Consider the following 20,599-nt stretch of genomic DNA (forward strand, 5'->3'; position numbering starts at 1 on the left):
ATGTCTCCCGCATTGACAGATGGATTGTCCACCACTGGCACCACCTGGGAAGCCTGTAGCCCAAGCAGGCTAAGATAAATAGATCTATTTAAAGAATATCTCTTCTCTGAATAGGTATGGAACATATACGGAACAGACACCGTAAAGAAGCAAACTTCATGCAAGGCCTCCTCCCTTTCCAATCCGCCTGGCGCCTCTGAGTTCCGAGGACAAAGGTTCACACGGGAACTGTTTAACCTGGGGCTGTGGAGGGACTCAGCCCCATGGGACTCCACCCACTTTGCGTCTGGGGTTTCCTGTGTACTTTTCTAGGGCAGACCATCCGTAGCGTGTATTAGCTTCAAGGAAGGGCCCAAGGCCCACAGGTAATAAGAACCACTTCCCTGGAGGCTCCAGGGGATACAGATCCAAAAGCTTTTGCCAGATGTGGACCTTTCCCTGCAAAGAAATGACAGTTCCTCACGTGGAGAGGGCTGATGCATGAAGTTCGGCATTCTCAACAGGGGGTGGTATCTTCACCCTGATTCAGAAAACAGGAGACACAGCTTTGATTCCTAGAAGATGCTCAGAGAGCCTTCAGATGGGGGCACGTGATGCCTGCGGGAGAGACTGGCTGAAAACGTGATGCTCTTGGAACCCTGGTTGGCTGCACCTGAGCAAACATGCCCCGTCGTGGTGTCAGGTCCATGTGACTGCTGAGAGGAGGGTCTATCCACCCCGCCCCTCGATACAGGGTGACCTCTTTAGAGGGACCACATTCTGCTGACAGCTGGGGAGATGGTGCTGAAGGAGACAGGCTGGCCTGCACACTCACCCTCAGAGCCCACCAGTGTCCAAAGGCTGAGGTCAGCCTGCAGAGAGTGTGGCCCCTATAGAGACTGGGGCAGCGAGGGAAGCAGGGCCCATTGAGAGTAAGGTGTAAGAGCTAGATGGCGCCCCACCCCAGGTAAAATCAAGCCCTGAACGAAGGGAGAGGCCCCCGGAGAGCTTCCAGAAGGGCCTCTGGTGCTGGCCTGAGACTGAGCCGGTCTGAGATCACCAAGCTGGTGTAGGACCAGGCAGCACTCCTCTCCCCACCCTTTGGAGGTTGTTTTAAGAGCACAAAGTGAGGAAAGTGCCCGTGGATTCTGCCTAGGTTGAGAGACAAACCGCTGTGAAATTAAAATTCAGTGTCATCACGGGAAACCCGGCAAGCAGCACAATTAAGAGAGTTACTTTCCAAACAGAAAAGAAAGAGTCAGCATGATGTGAATCACGACAGGGAGAGTCCAGGGAGCTGGTAGGGAATTTGGGATGAAGGCTGGGAGGACTCCTGAGGATGAGGTGGGGAGGGGCCCAGCTGGGACCTTAGGGATGAGCAGAAGCATCCCAGGAAGAGGGAGGTGGGGGAACTTGCAAGCGGAAGGCAGAGTGACTTGACGGGCCAGGAGACAAGATGGTCCCTGAGAACCGGGCTAAGAATCCAGAGGCTGGAGGGAGGAAGGAACCAGGAAAGGGGCAAGAAAGAGCTGAGACTGGGAGACAAGCAGGTCCAGAATCCTGAAGAAAGTGGAGCTGCTCAGAGGGGCAGCAACAGCCTTGAAGTGAGGCGGGGCTGGGCTTACCCAGGTCACCAGAGAAAAGCGAATAGACCACCTGCAAGGGAGGGCCAAGCACAAGGCCCAGGAGGTGCTGTGTGCTCTGGACACCTGGAGAGATGGAGAGGCTGCAGGAAAGGACGCTGGCCGCATGGCCCAAACTGGCAGGTCATAAATCTGTTCAAGCAACACCCAGGAGCACATGTTATCACCTGGTAGGATGCTCATTTTTTTAGGTGGTAGTCAGGGACCTCCCTGGTGGCTCAGATGGTAAAGAATCTGCAATGCCGGAAATCTGGGTTTGATCCCTAGATCAGGAAGATCTCCTGGAGAAGGGTATGGCAACCCACTCCAGTATTCTTGCCTGGAGAATCCCATCGACAGAGGAGCTGGGGGGCTACAGTCCATTGGGGTCACAGAGAGTTGGACACAACTGAGCGACTTTCATAGGGATAGTAAGGAAATAAAAAGGCCAGGACATAGGTGCTCAATAAATTGTAATTATGTCTTGCTTAAGAGCATAAAGATCGGAGGAGACTGTGTATGACAATCATCGACGATGTGACACTAAGGATGCTGGCCAGGAAGATGCTACGCAGAATCCTGAAGCATCAGGAAATATAAACAGATTTGTTTCCACTGAGTTTGTACAAAGATCTAAACCAAGAGCAGAAAGTTGATTCCACGCGATACAATGTGGTGAACCAAGAGGAAGGCTGGATTAAGGAAGATAAGGCTGGTCCGGCAGCAGCCCTCTTGTCCCTCTTGGTACAGAACTCGAGTTCTGGTGCCCGAGTCACGTGACCATCTGTGGCTAACGGGGCCAAGGTTTTCTACTGTCTTCCATGCAGTGGATCAGGTCACACACAGTGGCTCGCTCATGTTGATCAGGTTAGTAAACATCTCACTCCAGGTAGAATCCGGAATTGATCTAAACCATGAAGATCTAGCACAACCCTTGGCTGGAAAGGAGAGAGACACACTTCACAGCAAGACTTGATGATATAGCTGCTGCTGGCCTGTCTACATTCGTGTCAAGACCGTCCAGAGAGGGGATCGTGGTTCCGTAATATGAGTGAGACAAGGACCTCTCCGGAACAGAGAAGCAGAGTCCAGGGTGTCACACAGCCTGGAGTGGCGGACTGGCCCCATGAGCTTTGATGGCTGTGCCGACACCCAAATAACCTGTGAAAGAAAGACATGGCAGCATTTATCACTCGCATGTGATCCTCTGCTCAGAGCATTTCCTCTCCACCAAGGTGTCCTTTTGGCGCCCTTGGGGAGGGGTCTGATGTTCTGCAGGACAGATGGGCAGCTGCTTGGTGTGTCCATGCATCACTTTTTTTTTTAAATAATTTTTTTTTTAGTTTTGGCTCTGCTGGTCTTTGTTGCTGGGCTCGGGCTTTCTCTAGTTGCATCGAGCAAGGGCTACTCTCCAGTTTTGGTGCGAAGGCTTCTCGCTGCAGTGGCTTCTCTTGTTGCAGAGCACGAGACGAAGGGCTCTAGGCTCAGTAGTTGTGGCACACGGGGCTTAGTTGCTCCGGGGTATGTGGGATCTTCCTGGACCGGGGATTGAATGCGTATCTTCTGCATTGGCAGACAAGATTCTTCACTGATGAGCCACCAGAGAACCCCCAGGCAGCATGTTTTAAGCAGAACTGTTTGGCGCAGCTGTCTACCTGCTTGGAGTGAGCGGGTGAGTCAGCTGGCCCCTTGCTCTGGACCCCAAACTGGGATTTCATGCATGGTATGCAAAGGATCAGCAAAGGATTCCATACTTTTCAAAAATAATTAAAGTAATGATGATGATGAAACTGAGTTCCAGGTCCAGGTACTAGGCTAAGAGCTGTTTTTGTGTTTTTTTAAATATGCATCACTTGATTCATTCATACTTAGCCCAATGAGGTATGTGCTGTTACATATATGTGTACCTGCCCTAGAGTGTGTAGTATCCATGTGTATCTATGTTTATGTTTTCTAGCCCTGTTCACTGAAAGGGCAAAGAGATGAAGATACCTCAGTAGCAATGGGCACACCTAGAGGCCAATTCTTGGCCTCCAAAAGGAACTGGAGGCCCCTGGAGAAATGGCTGACCCTGGAACAGAGGAAGGGTGGGTATGAGGTGATCCAGAAGTATTTTGTGATGCCAGGAAAGGCATCGGTGCTAAGAAAATGAAGGGTATATCATGTCATATCATAGGACATGGAGCCAATGGATGGGGCTCCCACTGGCCAAATTGGGGACATTTTGAGCATCAAACTGACTAAGGACAGTAGTATGTTACAGACCTCTGGAAATAGGAATCCATGTATCCATGCCATTAACAGGTGTGCAAGCAGGACAAAGAAAGGCTCCTTCTCACAGTCAGGATGCCGAGGGCCAACTGGTCACTCGAGGGGGGCGCTCGAAGTGGGGTTCATCATTTTGCAGCCACCAGAGTAGAGATGAGTGTGAACAGAGCACTCAGGTAAGAATCACCAGTGAGCCTATGCTCAGGGGGACGTGTTGATGAGGAGCCCTCCTGGGGTGATCAGAGCATGAGCTCAGGTACAACACACTAAGTATGTATGGGAGGCCCCGGGGAACCCCTGATGGACAGGCCCAATAGGAGGCGAAGAGAGGAGAGACAAGAGGCACAGAGGCACGTTTTGCGGCCCCAGCTGGTTAGCAGGGGCAACCATGTGACTAGTCATCTACCCAGGAGTTTGCGAACACCAGAGGCTAGTCCTGTGGAGAGTCAGCAGGCGATGGGTGGGCAGAGGGGCCAGTGAAAGAGCCTGACGTTGAGCTGGCGGAGAGATAGGTGAGCCTAGATTCGTCCATCAAAGCCGAGAGGAGGGAGTGGAGGCAGGCCCTTGGCTGAGGACGAAGATGCGAGTGCAATAGGACAAACTGTCAAAAATGCCAGCGATGCTCACAAAACCTGCACATGAATGCTCATGGTTCCACTGTCCACAGCAGCCCAAAAGTGGAATTTACTCAATACCCATCAACAGATAAATGAATAAAGATGTGGTAGATCCATAAAATGGAACAGTAGTAATAAAAGAGAATGAAGTACTGACAACCTACACCACCAATGAACCTTGAAAGCAGTGGGGGGTGAGAGCAGTCAGACAGAGGACTACACAGGGTGTGATTTCAATTCTATGAGATGTCCAGGAGAGGCAAGTCCCCAGAGGCTGAAATGAGGGTCTGCCTAGGGCTGCAGGGGGATGAGAAGATGCTAATGGGAACAACAGGGTTTGTTTGGGGATGATGAATATATTCTGAAATTGATGGGTTAATGGCTGAACGACTTGGTGAATATACCAAACCCACTGAATTGTACACTTTAAATGGATGAGTTATATGGTACAGAATTACACTTCACTAAACCTGACGTGTATATACGTATGTACATATGTCTGCCTAACAAGGAAGAGAAGGAAGTGTAACTGATCAGGACTCTCTGAGGCCTTCCCTGGAGAGACACCTCCCCCCGCCCCCCAAGTCCTCCACCTGCCCCTTGTCTGGAAAAACTTTAGCCAAAGAATAAATTTAATCAGAGAAATGAGAAAATGCAGAAACAGAGGAAAATAGTCAACAAGACAAAACAACAGTTATTAAACAAAATACCTTTAGTTCCTCCTCAAGGGCTGTAGGTAACATCCTCAGTAATATCTTTTTGGCTGTTTTACAGATACTGAAACCCCAACCAGGAGGAAGTTGTTAACAACATGATGATCAGACTGCGGACATGACATAAACTGCTCTATCTTGCACAATTCCAAGAACTGGCCTTAAGAAAAAGGGAACAAATGGACCCTGAATCCGAAGATTAACTGAACTTAAAACCATCAAGGTGACATTGATCAGAACACCCCATGAGGAATTTCAAGATGACTGTTGGAGCTGACTGTGCTGTTCTGCACGTGGCCCCCAAACCCCACCTGTGCACCCCCAAAACTCCCCCTTAGAAGCTCTTGCCCCCTGACTGACAAGGGGAAATGGGTTCTTTGGGACATGAGTCCACCTTCTCTGCAGGATTGCTCAGGCTTCCTCGATAAAGCCATCTTTCTGTGTAACTAACACTCGTCTCTCAACATTGGATACTTGACCAATGAGCAGCCAAACTGGAGTCTGGTGACAGAAGGAATTGGGGTGGTTGTTTAAGGCAGTATTCTCAAACAGTACTGGGCGCCAGAAGCACCTGGAGAACTTGTTAAACCGTGTCAGGCCCCAGCACAGCAGGCTCCAATTCAGTGGGTGTGGCGGGCACCTGAGAATCTGTACTTCTAACCCATCCCCAGATGCTGCTGGAAATGCTGTCCAGGGAACCACACTTTCAGAACCACAGGAAGTGATAGCATTTATTCACTGCTGTTGTTCTAAAATTGAGATCCAATTCACTTACCGTAGCATTCACCCTTTTATTTTTAAAGTTATTTTTATTTTTGGCTGTGCTGGCTCTTTTGCTGCACGTGGGCTGTCTCTAGCTGCAGTGTGTGGGGGCTCCTCTCTAGTTGTGGTGCCCGAGCTTCTCACTGTGGTGGCTTCTCTTGTTGCAGAGCATGGCCTCTAGGGTTCAGTAGCTGTAGCCCAAGGGGCCGAGTTGCTCTGCAGCAGTGGGATCTTCATGGACCAGGGATTGAACCCGTGTCCCCTGTATTGGTAGGCAGATTCTTAACCACTGCACTACTGGGGAAGTCCACGATTCACCCGTTTAAAGTGTACAATTCAGTGAGTTTTAGTGCATCCGCAACATTGTGCAACTATCAACAAATATTTTCAACACCCTCAAAAGAAACCCTGTACCCGTGGGCAGTCACTCCCATTCTCCCGACATCACCAGCCTCTGACAACCACCAACCCACCTTCTCTCTCCATAGATTCGCCTTTTGAAGACAGTGCATATAAATAGAATCATATAAACCATGAGCTTTTGTGTCGGGCTTCTTTCACGCAGCATGATGTTCTCAGGGTTCAGCATGTCATAACACGAACCCCTATTCCTTTCCTTTTCATGGCTGCGTGATATTCCACTGTATGAACACACCAAAGTTCACTTATCCACTCCTCATGTGTATTGTTTCCACCTTTTGGCCATTGTGAATCATGCGGCTATAAACATCCAACTGCAAGTTTTTGTGTGGACATGCTTTTCAGTTCTCTTGGGCATATACCTGGGAATGGTATATACCTTGGCATATACCTTGGAATGGAACTGCTGAATCATATGGTAACTCTACATTGAGCTTTCTGGTGAACCACCAGCCGAGGGGACAGGCTAGGGCTTGTCCGTCTCCTTACCCTGTAATGCTATGCTGAGTATCTTCTGGGCTTTTGGATTCTACCTCACTGTGACTCTTCTCTGGTGTTATGGAGGCACATCTGGAAACTGAAATGATACTGAAAATGTATTATAAAGGCTGAAGGCACATTTCTTGATCTTAATAAAAGCTGATGTCTGTAGAGACTGTCATACAGAATAAAGTAATTCAGAAAGAGAAAACAGATACTATATAATATTGTTTATATGTGGAATCTAGAAAAATGGCACCGATGAACCCATTTACAAAGCAGAAATAGAGACACAGATGTAGAGAACAAACTTACAGATACCAAGCAGGGGAAGGAAGGGTGGGATGAATTGAAAGACTGGGATTGACACATACACGCTTCTATGTATAAAACAAATAACTAATGAGAACCTACTGTATAGAACAGTGGAGAAGGCAATGGCACCCCACTCCAGTACTCTTGCCTGGAAAATCCCATGGATGGAGGAGCCTGGTAGGCTACAGTCCATGGGGTCGCTAAGAGTCGGACACGACTGAGCGACTTCACTTTCACTTTTCCCTTTCATGCACTGGAGAAGGAAATGGCAACCCACTCCAGTGTTCTTGCCTGGGAGAATCCCAGGGACGCGCAGCCTTGTGGGCTGTCGTCTATGGGGTCGCAGAGTCGGACACGACTGAAGCGACTTAGCAGCAGCAGCAGTATAGAACAAGGAACTATACTCAATGTTCTGTGGTTACCTAAGTGGGAAGGAAATCTAAAAAAGAAGGGGTAAATGTATAACGGTTTGATTCACTTTGCTGAACAGCAGAAACTGACACAAAACTATAAAGCAATTATAATCAATAAAAATTAATTAAAAAAACAAAAGTCAATGTCTGATACTTGCTTCTTTTTCCAAAAAAGGGGGGAAATCACTATGCTAGTCATCTTTCTTGCTCTGCTCTCTTAACAGAAGATAGCACCATCCTCCCCACTTCCAATCTTTCTTGTCACTAGACTTGAGCTGTGTGAGGTTCAGGCCACACATCCACCCTCACGAGCACACTCGACAAGCAGCGCCTTCCTTCTCAGAGCCCCGCGGGCACGAAGCAACGCCACAGGTAACAAAGTGGTTTGGGCAGATTCGGAGTTTATTTGCTGCAGTTCCTTGGCGCTAGTTTACAATGCAAAAAACAAACAAACAAAAAGAAATTGGAATAATAATTATAATTTTTTAAAAACCCTGTCAACAACTTTCAGTCATTTCTTTATATTTTGACAAAACTTTTTTTTAAAACAAATACAAAATAATCTAAAAGGAGAAAAACTATACATGGATTATTTACACCTCTGATAAATAGACTAATACTGATCCAGGTGCCTCTCTGTCTAAGTAATATTCACGAGAACCCAGGCCAAGGACTCAGATCACCAGAGGGGCTCCAGCACCGGCCCAGACTCCCTGGATCTCGGCTGGCCCTGCCCTGGCTCTCTCACCCAGAAAGGTCAGGTTACCAGCCTGGACGCTCTTCTGTCACCTTCACAAGCTCCGGCATTAAAACGCCTGAAGCAACTCCAGGGAGGACCTACACAAAAAGGGGGCCCAGAAAGCCCCCCCCACTCCCCTTTACCAAAGCTATTTCCAGAGATGCGAGCCTGTCTGGAAGGAGTCGAGGGAGCCGGGGTCACACGGCCTGGGAGGGGTCTGGCGACGACGGCCCGGACGGCCCTGCTCTGCCTGGACTGGGTGCCGGGCCCAGACGAGTCCCTGAGAGAACGGCAGGAGAGCGGTGGCCGCGGCTCCTTCCCGCCACGCGTCAGGAGGGCGGGGCCGAGCCCTCCCCCTCGGCTCCCCCCGCCCTGACCCTGCCACGCAGGTGAAGGCCCGCTCCCCTCCGAGGGCCACCACGAAACCCACGGTGTGGTCCGGGTGAGGGCCAGTTCTGAGGCAGAGAAGGCTGAAGCCCTAAGGTGATTGGGTCAGACCTGCTCCTTCCTCTAAAACGAGGAATGGAGTGTAGGGGCAGAAGGAAGAAAAATCAAATAAGAAACAGGTCATCCCAGAACCTCTGATGGGACTGCCTTCCTCACAGTTTTGGTTATTAGTTATGTAGCTCAAGGAAAGATGCTGACTTTCTGTTTTAAAGCCCGACAAGAATGAATCCTGAAAGAGAAAGAAGAGCGCAGGCAGCGGGTGGGCTCCCTTCTCCCTGCAGTGCTCCCCAGGCACCAGGAAGGACAAGCACTGACCGGAGTGGCTGGCGCTGCCCTGGAGACCCCGAGGCTGTCCTCGATGCATGACCCCTCCACCCTCTCGCCGCCCCCTCTCCCACCCAGCCAAGCCCCCACGAGCACAGGGAGGCGGTCTGCCCAGCCCCTGCCCTGGGCTGACACCTGCAGCAGTGGTCCAGAGAGCTTCTTCTCCAGGGAGAAGCTTCCCGAAGCACATGGGACAGAATGCATCTGGACAGCTCTACTTTCTCTTTCTCTTTCTTCAAAAAACAAAAATATATCTTTATAGTATGTGGCTTCTCTTCCATTCCCCCTTTTTCCTTAACATATAATAAGATACGGATACACATATTTATGGTGCAGGGTTGAAGGCTTCTTCCCAGGGAATAACCGAGAGGTAAACGGTCGGCTCTGAGCTCTGCTCTCAGACCTGCTGAGCAGAGACCTGCGGGGAGGCGGCCTGGCCGACAGGAGCTCTGTTCTTTTTTAAAGAGAAAGGCTCAAAACCCAAATGTGAAGGCGTCAGGCCCCCTTCCTCAGGGGTGACCACCTACCCTTCTCCCACTTAAAAAAATTAGCAAAAGCTGAAACTAGTCTCTAGGAATTCAGGGTGATGCCTGGCCAGACGCTCCCACTCTGTCGGACGCTCAGCGGCCACCCCGGGCCTCACTGGCTGGGAAGCACTCGCAGGGCACGTGGGCCCTGCTGGCTGTGCAGACTCAGTGTCTTTTCGTGGAGGACACTTTCTTCTTCCGTGCAGCCAGCATCTCGTAGAAAGGGTCCCTGCTGATGGCCGCCCTGCAGCACAGAAAAGGAGAGATATCAGAGGGGACTGAGGAACCTAGTGGCAGCCACGCCTACACACTCCCCTCAACTGCCTGACTGTCCCTGTAAAGGCCACATCGTGGCATCAGCCTTCACTGGATCCACACGTGGCGCAAAAGACAAGTTTTGAGGAAGATGAGGTACAGGTAACAAGGTAACTGTGGGGCGCTTACTGCCTGTTTCAACCAAGTGATCAACTAAAGGTCAAGGAGACCTCTATACCTCACAGCTGTGCTCTAACTCAGTGAAACAATCACGATGCTTTAGCTCTGTGGTGACAGTGGCATTTGTCTGGAGCAGTGACTGCCACACAACCCTGTATGTCACCTGGCAGGTGGTGCATCTGGTTGGCAGCTGCAGTCTGTACTGAGCAACTTCTGAGTCCCCAAGTGCACCAGCTCAACAGCCAAGACCCATCACTGGGCAGCAGGGGCCTGAGCAGCGGCCAGCGGCCTGCCCCGCATCCACAGTCTGGTGGGGAGAGAGCCCGGGCAGACCCTACACTGGCCCCAGAGACACCTGCACGGGCGGTGACGGCAGGCCGCCGCCCCCTGCTGCCCCTTTATACCGGTCATTCTCCACTTTCAAGCAAGCTGTGATCCACAATTTGAAGTTTCATTTGCTTTTCCAGAGCAGTGGTATTCCAAGTGCCGACAGTTTCCGGGCTTGTCACAAGCCCATGTGACTGCGGACTCTGCACTTGACCAGGTACACAATGGCTCCTGCGAGCTGACCAGGCCCTATTCACAGAGAGGACGTGTGCATGAGAGGCAGGACATGGACAGGGCCGGAACATGTCCCGAGGGACTCTGCCATGCGGGTGTCTGACCACGTGGAGAGATAGGGAGGGAATCCTGCTTCCGTCTTCGGGGCGTCAGGGAGAGGAGCCCACCTCGGCTTCCTGGGTGGGCCAACCCCCAGGGACGCCAGGGACATCTCCGGCCCACGTGCGGGGGCCCAGGACACTTGACGTGCTCAAGTCTGGAAGCCCCACCCAGCCGCACATGTAGATGTGCTCCTTCTTGTGGCCATCCTCACTCTGGTCCCGGGGACACCCTTAGGAGATGGCTGGGTCACGCCTGATGAACGCAGCACCAGTGGGGAGAGTGAGGACGTGCTCCCAGGAGGAAGAGCCACTGAGAAAAGCATGGTGATGGGCAGTGGGCATGATGGCGGGTGGGACAGGGTTCACAGAGGCCCCAGGCGGGAGTGGGGAAGAGGGGCTACAGCAGGATACCTCCCCTGTGATAGAGTCGGTGACACAGGCAGAGCAGGGACCAGGAAGAGCCCTGGATCCAAGGATCTGTTTACACCTGCCTTCTCCCAGACCTTCTCTTCTTCACAGCTCAGTGGGGAGTGTGGGGCTCTGCTTTATGACCCCGGATCATTGCCACATGACTTCGACAAGCGTTTACCATGTACCCTCGATAGGCCTCAGTTTGCCCATCTGTAAATGGGACAACAGTGTCTCACAGGATTAAGGAATTATAAAAGGGAATGGTTACAATTTCTGCTGAGCTGTCAACATGAAGATGAGACCTGCTTCCAAAGACATGAGAAGGCCAGTCTGGCCAGTGGCATCAGTGCCTGTAAGCCTGCTCACCAGTCCCCTCAGTGGGGCCAGGAGCTGCTCTTGGGAAACCTAGATGTGAGGTGCTCTCTTAAAAATGTCCAAAGGTCAAGAATCCAGGGACCCAGTGAAAAGTCACCCGGGAATCACAGTCAAACTACCCACTACGGATTCAGCACAAGGGGTACTGAGGTGGGGGGGGTGGGCAGCACACAGGCAGCTAGGGCGTGACTGTCTGAGACGCGAGGTCCAAGCTGTCATTTGTCACCTACTTGATGCACTTAATCCAGTCCTCCTTCTCCTCGGGCGTTGGGGCCGAGATACGGTAGACCGTGTGGTTCCCCTCAACCACGCGTCCATCAGCCTCCGTCTTACAGGCCTTAATCACTTGGTCTTTATTGTCGGGGATGTAAAGTTCAAAGCAGTTCTGAGAATCAAGAAAGAGGAGAGCGATAAAGATCTAAGAAAGCTGCTGACCAAGAAAAAAAAAAAAGGTTCATTTATTTCCCCAAAAGGAAATTTTTATTAAAAAAAATAAAAAGTTAATTTCTTTATTCTGACTTTCATAAAATATAGGAAACATACATTTTCCTTTGGAAAAGAGTAGCCTAAAAGTGGAATTCTGGAGAACATACATTGTATATAAATAGGTCTTACTAGCAAAGATACCAAGAAGATACACATTAGCTCTACTCCTAACATATAGAAAATATGGAGATAACTGCAGGTAACCAAATGCCTTTTACAGCCAAGCCAGCAATAATCCAAAACAAAGGAAAAATATTTATAAGCCATCTGAACATCATAAAATAAGCGGCCCAATCATGAGAACTTGCTAAAGCCTTTTACAGAAGGATAATCCTATACTTCACGTGATACTCAGAAAGTGACACTAAAGCAGATGGACAGAATGAAAGGTGTTATTTAGTTTCTTTCACCTTTGCCTTACCTGTAAAGATAATTTTAAAAGTTAGGCTAAATTAAATTAGTACTTTTGGAGTTTTTCCAAGTCCTTGACCCTTGAGTAAGGCGGGGGTGAGCACCGATCTTCTGCACGTTAAGAGGCCTCCGTCTGTGCAGCAATTACCACTGAGAACAATCCCCTTGTAAGGGGACCTGCGCAGCCCCAACTGGGTTGCCCAAGGTCAACAGTAAACCTTTGCGACTTCATCTTATGTCGAACAGCTGCTACGCCCATCTCTTCTGTCCCCCCGAAGCAGCTCATCAAAAATACTCACTGGTTTTTTAGAGTCTTCCACCTCTCGGATGCTCAGGTTCTCCAGTGGAATAATTCCCCGGGGCTCCTTATCCTGCAGAAGAGATGGAGAGAGGAGACCTCACTGCTTGGCTTCTGAACACCTGTTCTGTTACCTTCACACAGTGACTCAGCCCGGCTCCTGCGCCTCTCCATGACCTGAAGTCCACAAATCAGCTCTAGAGCCCACACCCTACGTTCTAAAACAAGAATAGGGTCAAGAAACGTGTGGGCGTTGTCAATATATCACAGATGAACCCCTACAACCGAGAGGCCTTTGGAAGAGGTGCTTCTGCAGATGCTCTGAAAGCATGAGTGCAACAAGAGCTGCGGGTGGCCTTCCAGTGGGGGACATGTAAGTCCCTTTCACACAAAAACTATCTTGCTTCTTTGCCTAACTCATCTTTCAAGCCTCAGTTCTAGTGTCAGCAAAGCTAGGAAGCCCCAGTCTCGCCCTGGGTGCCCCTGTTCTGTGCCCCCAACATCTGGACTACAGTTGTATCATGAGTCACTACCTTATCATTATCTTTAGCCCCGTCTTCCCGCTCCAGGCTGGAGGATCCTCAAAGAGACACTACCTGCCCGACAACCCCACCTGGACCTAAAAGGCGCCTAGACTCCTGTCCAGAACAGAGCCCCGTGTCCTCTCACCCTCGTCTAGCCCTCCTCCAGGGTTTCCCATCTCAGCCAAGGCCACTCCCACACCTGCTGGCACCTGACCAGCAGCCTTCACCTCCTCTCTCGGACATCCAGACACCAATGGCCAAAGACTGTGTTCCAAGGTCAACAGTTTAACTGGGCTATGCCACGCTTCCTAGAGCATATGTTCCTAAAATACCATGTGCACCCTTTCAATTAGCAGACTCAGGTTTCCTTCTCCTTTTCAGGGCAATAATCTCATGACCTGTCTTTGTATTTGCGGGTCCTAGTATTCTGGCACTGGGAGCATTCTCACCTGTCCTCTGCACCTGTTAGCTTTCTTTTTTCCCCCCAATATTTTATTTATTTGGCTGCACTGGATCTTAGTTGCAGCATGCGGGATCTTTAGTTGTAGCATGTAAACTCTTAGTTGCAGCATGTGGGATCTAGTTCCCTGACCAGAGATTGAACCCAGGCCCCCTGCATTGGGAGCTTGGAGTCTAAACCACTGGACCACCAGGGAAGTCCCACTAATTGCTTTAATGCTTATCTTTCAATCTCTGGGACTGTCTCAAGCCTTTCCTCTAGGACAGGAATTACATTTCTGTCTAATCATTCCTTAAAGTTTTAACTTATTTGTTAATATATAAGTTATAATTCCACAATTATATAGCTATATTTTGAATATGCAGTTTTGGTTCTTACTTGTTTTTAGCCTGAAACTTATGGAGGGTGGGATATTTTGTATTCTGGCCACTTCAGACCCTCAGGAGAGAAGTGAGTGGAGGGAGCGTCCCCCTCAGACACCCTGAGCCCTGACTCTCCCGAGGCTGCTTGTGTCCAGCACGTGTTGGAGCTGATGCACATGCAGACCCTCCACGGACAGTCTTCTCACATGAACACGTACTCGGAGCTTTTACTGATATAGGGAGTCCTGTTTTTCCACTTTTCCCTGGTTTCTACCCTTTAGCAACCTCTCTACTCCTCCATCCAATGGGGTAAAGGGAAGAACTCCTACTGACTTTGCTTCTCCTAGACTTGGGCACAGCGGGGGGGAGGTCTGCGGTTCCTTGTGCCTGGCTGCACAGCAAGGGCCCTCCTGCTGGCTCCAGGATGTGCCGCGGCCCTTCTGCCAAATGGGAAGGTGCTGACTGAGTTCTGCCCTTTCCTTATCCGGCTGCTTTGTTCCCACTTATTTCTACTAGATTTTCCCTCTTTATTAGGTAATTCCATGAGGACGCCTCCACCTACCATCTTAACCCCCAGGCTCCCCCGTCAGCATCTTTGGGAACATTTTCTCTGGTTCCCACTGCCTGATAAAATGCTGATGCACTGCTAGACTGAATTCAGGTAACACCAGCATGGTCGGTGTCATTTTAAGAACCACAAGATTCTAGAATCGCACTGCATTACCACTGAGACTACGGGGGACCTAGGGGTGCACTGTTGAGATGCCTGCTTAGAGTTCATTTTAACCCAGAGGCCAATGAAAAAGATCCAAACAATAAAGATGTCATCAGTCTAGAAGAAAAAGGGCAACACATGTGGGGGGAACACGGGCAAAACAGAAGGAAATTTACCAAATTGTTCATAGTGGTACTTTGAGGGGGTGAAAAAAAATGTTTGTACTGTTTTTGGCATATAAAAAACATTATGCTCATATTGGAAAGCATTTTCGTAATAGAAAAGCAAAGCTGCAGAACTCCTGTGGCATGTGTTCAGCCTGTTACACACAAAATCCTGGTCAGTCTTCCTTGGAAACTGCTGAGTGACTGAGTCACCAGCTGACCCTGTCATGACTCTCACTCCCTGCGTGAGAGGCCACATCCACACGATGTCTACCAGCTGAAGAACCACTGTGCGGGACACAGTGGAACCTGCTTACCCCCCAGCTGCAAAGGGCCAGGCGTGCACCTGCCTCCTGGCTCCCACTGAGCGTCACACAAACACTGCAGGACTCTCGCCCCATCATGCCCCACCTTTATGATACAAGATGCTTCTAAAATCCTCATTCTCTCAGGAGGATCTCAACTGCCCTGATTTATGTACACACCCTCCAGTGCTGCCAGCGGTATGTGTTTGCTCTTCTGATGACCGGGGAACAGGGCAGAAACAAGAGCGCCCAGCCGTGGGGAGCCTGTCTGAGAGGGCTCCAACCTGAGGCCACCAACCTGCCAGGCCTCCTGGGGGCTCTGTTAGAGACAGCTTCAGAAAAGGTTTTACTGTACAATCTTTATGCTCATAGGTCTTGTTACAAAGGGGACTTGTATGTAACAAGTATTTGTATTGTGTTACAAGTCCGTTCCCACTGAATAAAAAACCAACAAAATTTTCAATTTAAGTAAACGTCAGTTTCTTAAAACTCCAGGTAGCCTCTAACTTTTCCCATTTCGTTTCAGTTTCTTTTCCTCTGTTTACATTGTGCCCCTTGGCTGTTCTTTCTAAATCAAGTGCTTCAGTATTCCAGCTACCACAGAAGATGCGCATTCTCCAAATCACAATTACCTCTGTCTCCCTTTCAGTGGGGCCACAAACTCTCTCCTGGCCATGGATCCAAACTCATTAGCTGTGCTCCATGACCCCTTTCTAATGCCATGTATGATGTTCTCAGCCAGGCACCAGGTGTCCCAGTTGAGAACTGGACATTGGCTCTGACCTATGGTTCCTGTGGCCAGACACCACACACCACGCCCAGGCCCTAGTTCTGAGATTCCTCTTAGCCCTTCCACTTCACTTAAACTCTTCTCCCGCCCTAAAATGCAGCATCCGACCGACTGTCGCCCCCGCCTCCTCCAATCTTGTCTGATTAGAGCTGTTTAACCACAAGGCCTGGCCCACCCCTTGTCCTAGCCCACCAGCAGGCACTCACCGTTGTGTATTCAAAGTAGTAAAGGCAGTTGTCAGTCAGAATGAACCAGCGTCTTTTCCAAGTCTTTACCCTGCCACCTGCAGAGCAAAGAGAGATGTGTGTTGGATAGGAGTCCACTGGCCAGGGTGTGGGATGAGGAAGCGAGGGCAGGGCGCCAGGAGGACACTGAGACCATGGCAGATTTACATCAGTAACGAGACACAGAGCCAAAACAGAAGCACCTTTCACAGTGTGAAAGTCTGTGGGTACAAGCAGAGCAAGCAAGTTGGGTGGCCCCCTGCAGATGACATCAGGACAGCAGATGAGCACACGGGCTGGGGAGGGAGCCGGGAGAGCGATGAGCCAGAGAAGCGTCAGCAGAAGCCTATGGATGCGGTGGAAATGGGCGCACACAGAGGGGAGAGGGTCAGCCCCCTGGCCACGCTACACTGCCGGTCCACCAGCCCAGGGTTTTATCAGAAGAGGGCGGGAGAAGAACTGGGAAGTAAGACATCTTAATCCCCTCACAATCAAATCCAGTTTTCCTGGAACAAGGAACGCACAGTCCTGTAGTTTCACCTTCTAGCCCACCTTCCTGATCGTAGTATGCTTCTACTCTGGCTTTTTAGGTTTCTGGGCCAGTGTCCTAAATTCCCCTGGAGTCCTGGGTGAGACAAAGCAGAATTCCTGGATGAGGGAAGAATCCACTGGTGGGCTGAGGTACCTATTCAACTGTGGACTTCTCATCAGAAGCTTGAAACAAAAATAACCGGAGGAGGAAGCCATGGGCCACGTTAGCTCTCAGGGGTGGCGGTGAGCTGGTGGAGGCTCCCTTAGTCTTTTTAAACGTTCCTCAATCAAAGGAAACATCAGAGTTGTGATGTTATCCTGAGATGACAGAAGGAAGGGAAACTTCACCATGACCTTGGTGAAGGAAGGCACACCCTGCTTTCAGTCTGACCCTGAGCATAGCCGTTCTCCTCAATGCACACCAGGTCCAGGAAAGGTTTTCTGAATACGAACCAAACGAAAGGCCTTCACGTGGTAAGATATGCAGGCCGTTTCACAAACACCTGGCGCCGCCCTGGACAGGAGGCGCTCTCTCTGCCAATGTGACCTACCGAGAGCTCCGCTTCTCCGATCCTCATAGAAAACAAGGACCACAAGGTGTAAATCCAACGACCCCAGTCACGCTTCCTCGCTTGCCCCTCACCTCCAACAGATGAGCAGGGGCTTTAGAGGGAGTGTCTCCAGCTTCCAGGATGTGGCTGCGCCCTCACTCCTGGTTTCCTCTAAGGGTCCGATTGCTGGAGCAATGCAAATACTGTCACAGAAATAAAGGGTCCAGCATAGGTCCTGGCAGCACCTCTAAGGGCTTTCCGATATTGGGGCTCCTGGCATGGCTCTGCTTGGGTGCCCAAACCCTGAGAGGTTAAGCGACTGATCATGAACTGCAGAGTTCTCAATGGCACAGACCTTGGTTAGGGAAGGAGGTTGGCCGTAAGCCAGCACGCGCTATGCCCCCCACCCCGCACCCCCTGTCCTGTGCTGGTGTCAAGCAAAGACTGACTCTCTCCCCCACAGCGACTGCTAGCTTCTGTGAGCACGTGCTTCTGGCCCCTGAGGCCCTAGGGCATGAATCAGGAAAACCATGGATGGAAATATGACATGCATGAGGAAATGGGAGAGGCTGGGCAGAACCAAAATAAATAAGGAGAAGGAAGACAAGGATATACTTAGAACTGGAGCTGATTTGCTGTGAAAAGGAAGCCCACTCCCGTCAGTGTCTGAGGAAGTGGCTCTTCTGCCTCTTGGGCCTGCAGCCCCATGTGGGGCCCCCGACACAGGACACCTCAGCCCACGCCCGCTGCCGTGCGCTCCCCTCACAGGACCACCCCGGGGGCCCTCGGATCTTGGGAGGTTGTGGAAGAGGGGTCAGATGCCAAAAGGAGGAAGACGGGAGGAAATTTAGGACAGAAAGCAAAGCCGGACAAAGCCTCTCCCTGGCGACAAAAGCCTGGCTATTTCCCAACGACCTGCTGCGTTAACGAGCTCCTACCATCGAGCATCACGCGGTCCCAGGGGCACATTTCACGTTGGAAGGAAAACAGACATGAAACAAGCAGACAGACCGATGCGCGCACCTAAGACAGTCCCTGAGGAACTCACAGGACCACCGCCCGGCCCGCGGGCCTCCAGCCCATAGATATAAAGGCCTGACTCTGGCTCCCCGGGAGCTGGGACCTGACAAGGCCCCAAAACGTTTTATAAACATCAGTGTTGGGGCCATTCTTTCCTGTGTGGTTCTGCTCAAGTGACGCTGAAGCAGACATCCAGGGACTCCTCATCTGGAAAACATGTGCCCCTAAAACAGCAAGGGGAGGGCAGACACCAGCGACATAACTAAGAGGCCAATTTGGGGGTCTGAACAATGACTCCTTGAAAAAGAGGAGGGATAAAAACAAAACATAAAAAACAGAGCCGAGGTTGTAATGCCCTCCCCCGAAACAGGAAATTAAACGGAAGGCCTTCAAGAAGGGGTTTTAGGGTTTTTGTCTTCTTTTTTTTTTTATTTTACTTGGCCTCATTCTCAGTTTAAGAACCGCCATTTTCTTTTCCTAGTTTGCTTCTCCGGTCATGGGAGGTGTGCCAGAAGCACACGGCCGTGGGAGTCACTTCCTTCTCCTCCTCCTCTTCTCCACTTGAGAAATCTCTGAAATTCATGGGTGTCAATTTGAATCAACAACATAGCATCCGCCTGACCAATAAAGTCCAAGAGAGAATTCAATGACTGCTCTGCTTGCTTTTACAAACCCACTCTTACTGTGTTTTCTTACACTACTGCCCTCAGGAAAGTTCAAATTATTCCACATCTGGGCCCAGCTGTTGGGCACACCATGCACCACCCCTACCAGGAAAAGATGAAAATCCCTCCGCACCCCCAAGCCTGACCAGTTCCCGAGGGACTGTATGGTAAGTTAGAAGCAGCATTAACACTACCACCAGCAATTAAAAAACAAAATAACCAAAAATAACAAAATAAGAAAACGCTGCAGCAATTACAGTGGCCTGGGCAGAGCGAGCGAGCAGGGTTGAGGGGATTACATACCTCCTGGAGTTTGGGGCAAGGAAAAGGAGAGCCAAAATCATGGAAACATACAAACGAGGGAGAAAAGAAAATTAAAACAAAGAAATTAAACCCGACTCCTTAATCTTACGGTGCACTGTATCAGTCATTCACGTCTGCCTGGGCGGGGATGGGGACCTAAAACAGTCACGGGGCAAATGCCACTGTCTGGCCTGGGAATAAGGGGTCTGCCTCATCTGCCACATCCTACCTGGTAAAGGCAAGATCCGAGGCACCACTCAAAATCCTGGCCCCAAAGATGCCACAAATCAGTTCTCACCGAGCTGACATTTATTACTATATCCAAAATCCAGAGCAAACACAGTGAAGATTACTTTGGGAAAAATTAAATGTCTCTCTTCAGATGGCTACTCCTTTTTAAAGTGTGTGTGAAAATGCACACTCACAAGCCTGTGAATACATATGTACATATGTGTATACACAAGAATACACATTCTTACAGTTATATGCATACACAGACATACACATACAACTACAGTCGGCCGGAAGGCCCGCCTTCTGTGTCACACACACATAAAGGGGTGATTCTAAGTGTGCTACGATGAAAACACAACAGGAAGAGTTTAGGAGGGTTTGGTGGGAGGTTCAGAAAAAGTAATGCAATCACCTAAAAATGAGTTTCACATTTAGTTAATTTTTTTTCTTTTTTAAAAATACGGGATGCCTCATGAATTTTACATGTCATCATGGTGTAAGAACCAAGATAATCTTCATACTGCTCTAAATTTAGTATCTGGGCTGTCAAAGCTAACACTTAGTATCAGCATTTAAACAACTCTCACTGGAGGGGAAAGCAAACCCAAACTTGGATATACTTCTTACATTTCCAGCAGGTTTCCTTTTAACTCTGTCCACTTGGCAATCAGGACGCAGAGCAGAGTGGCTGCCTCTGGGGTAAGTAATTTTAGAGCCTTGACTTCAAAGATTCTACCGGCTTAAATATATATGATATGCTGACCGATTTGAGAGACATTAAAAACTCCGATCAGTGAGGTGGTGCTTTAAGGAGAATTAAGTCATTATGTATAAACACAAGGACTTAGGATTTTAAAAGGGGATACAAATCCTCCTGAACATGGCAGAAATTGAAGATTCCATTTCAGTACTTCTCAGATGTGTCAGTAACAGCCAAGAGTGTAATAAGGACTTCTAATCTCACTGGGACCTGCAGCTGAAATGGTGACAGGAGGATATTCCAATGACACCTTCTGAGAATGCGGGAACCCACCAATCAAAAGGCCA

General features: G+C 49.8%; 1 protein-coding gene and 1 long non-coding RNA gene across 12 annotated transcripts in view; both read right to left on the reverse strand.

The window, feature by feature from the left end:
* Positions 1 to 6,005: 6,005 nt before the first annotated feature.
* LOC145540680 (uncharacterized) lies at positions 6,006 to 7,496 on the reverse strand. Its single transcript, XR_014078487.1, has 2 exons — positions 7,276 to 7,496; positions 6,006 to 6,969 (listed from the first exon to the last, which is right to left on the reverse strand). It is a non-coding gene; the product is annotated as an uncharacterized LOC145540680 (long non-coding RNA).
* Positions 7,497 to 7,973: 477 nt separating this feature from the next.
* The window catches only part of CYTH1 (cytohesin 1), a 73,810-nt gene continuing 61,184 nt past the window's right edge, over positions 7,974 to 20,599 (reverse strand). For all 11 annotated transcript variants that reach the window (XM_081575691.1, XM_081575697.1, XM_081575693.1 and 8 more), the window contains 4 exons: positions 16,231 to 16,307; positions 12,706 to 12,777; positions 11,740 to 11,894; positions 7,974 to 9,870 (listed from right to left, as the gene is read on the reverse strand). In XM_081575691.1, the coding sequence (XP_081431817.1) occupies positions 9,792 to 9,870; positions 11,740 to 11,894; positions 12,706 to 12,777; positions 16,231 to 16,307 (383 nt within the window). In that variant the 3' untranslated portion in view covers positions 7,974 to 9,791. The remainder of the gene's footprint in view (positions 9,871 to 11,739; positions 11,895 to 12,705; positions 12,778 to 16,230; positions 16,308 to 20,599) is intronic.

Source organism: Giraffa tippelskirchi, chromosome 3, assembly GCF_054371585.1.
Source record: "Giraffa tippelskirchi isolate mGirTip1 chromosome 3, T2T-mGirTip1v1.2.pri, whole genome shotgun sequence".
Lineage (NCBI taxonomy): Eukaryota > Metazoa > Chordata > Mammalia > Artiodactyla > Giraffidae > Giraffa > Giraffa tippelskirchi.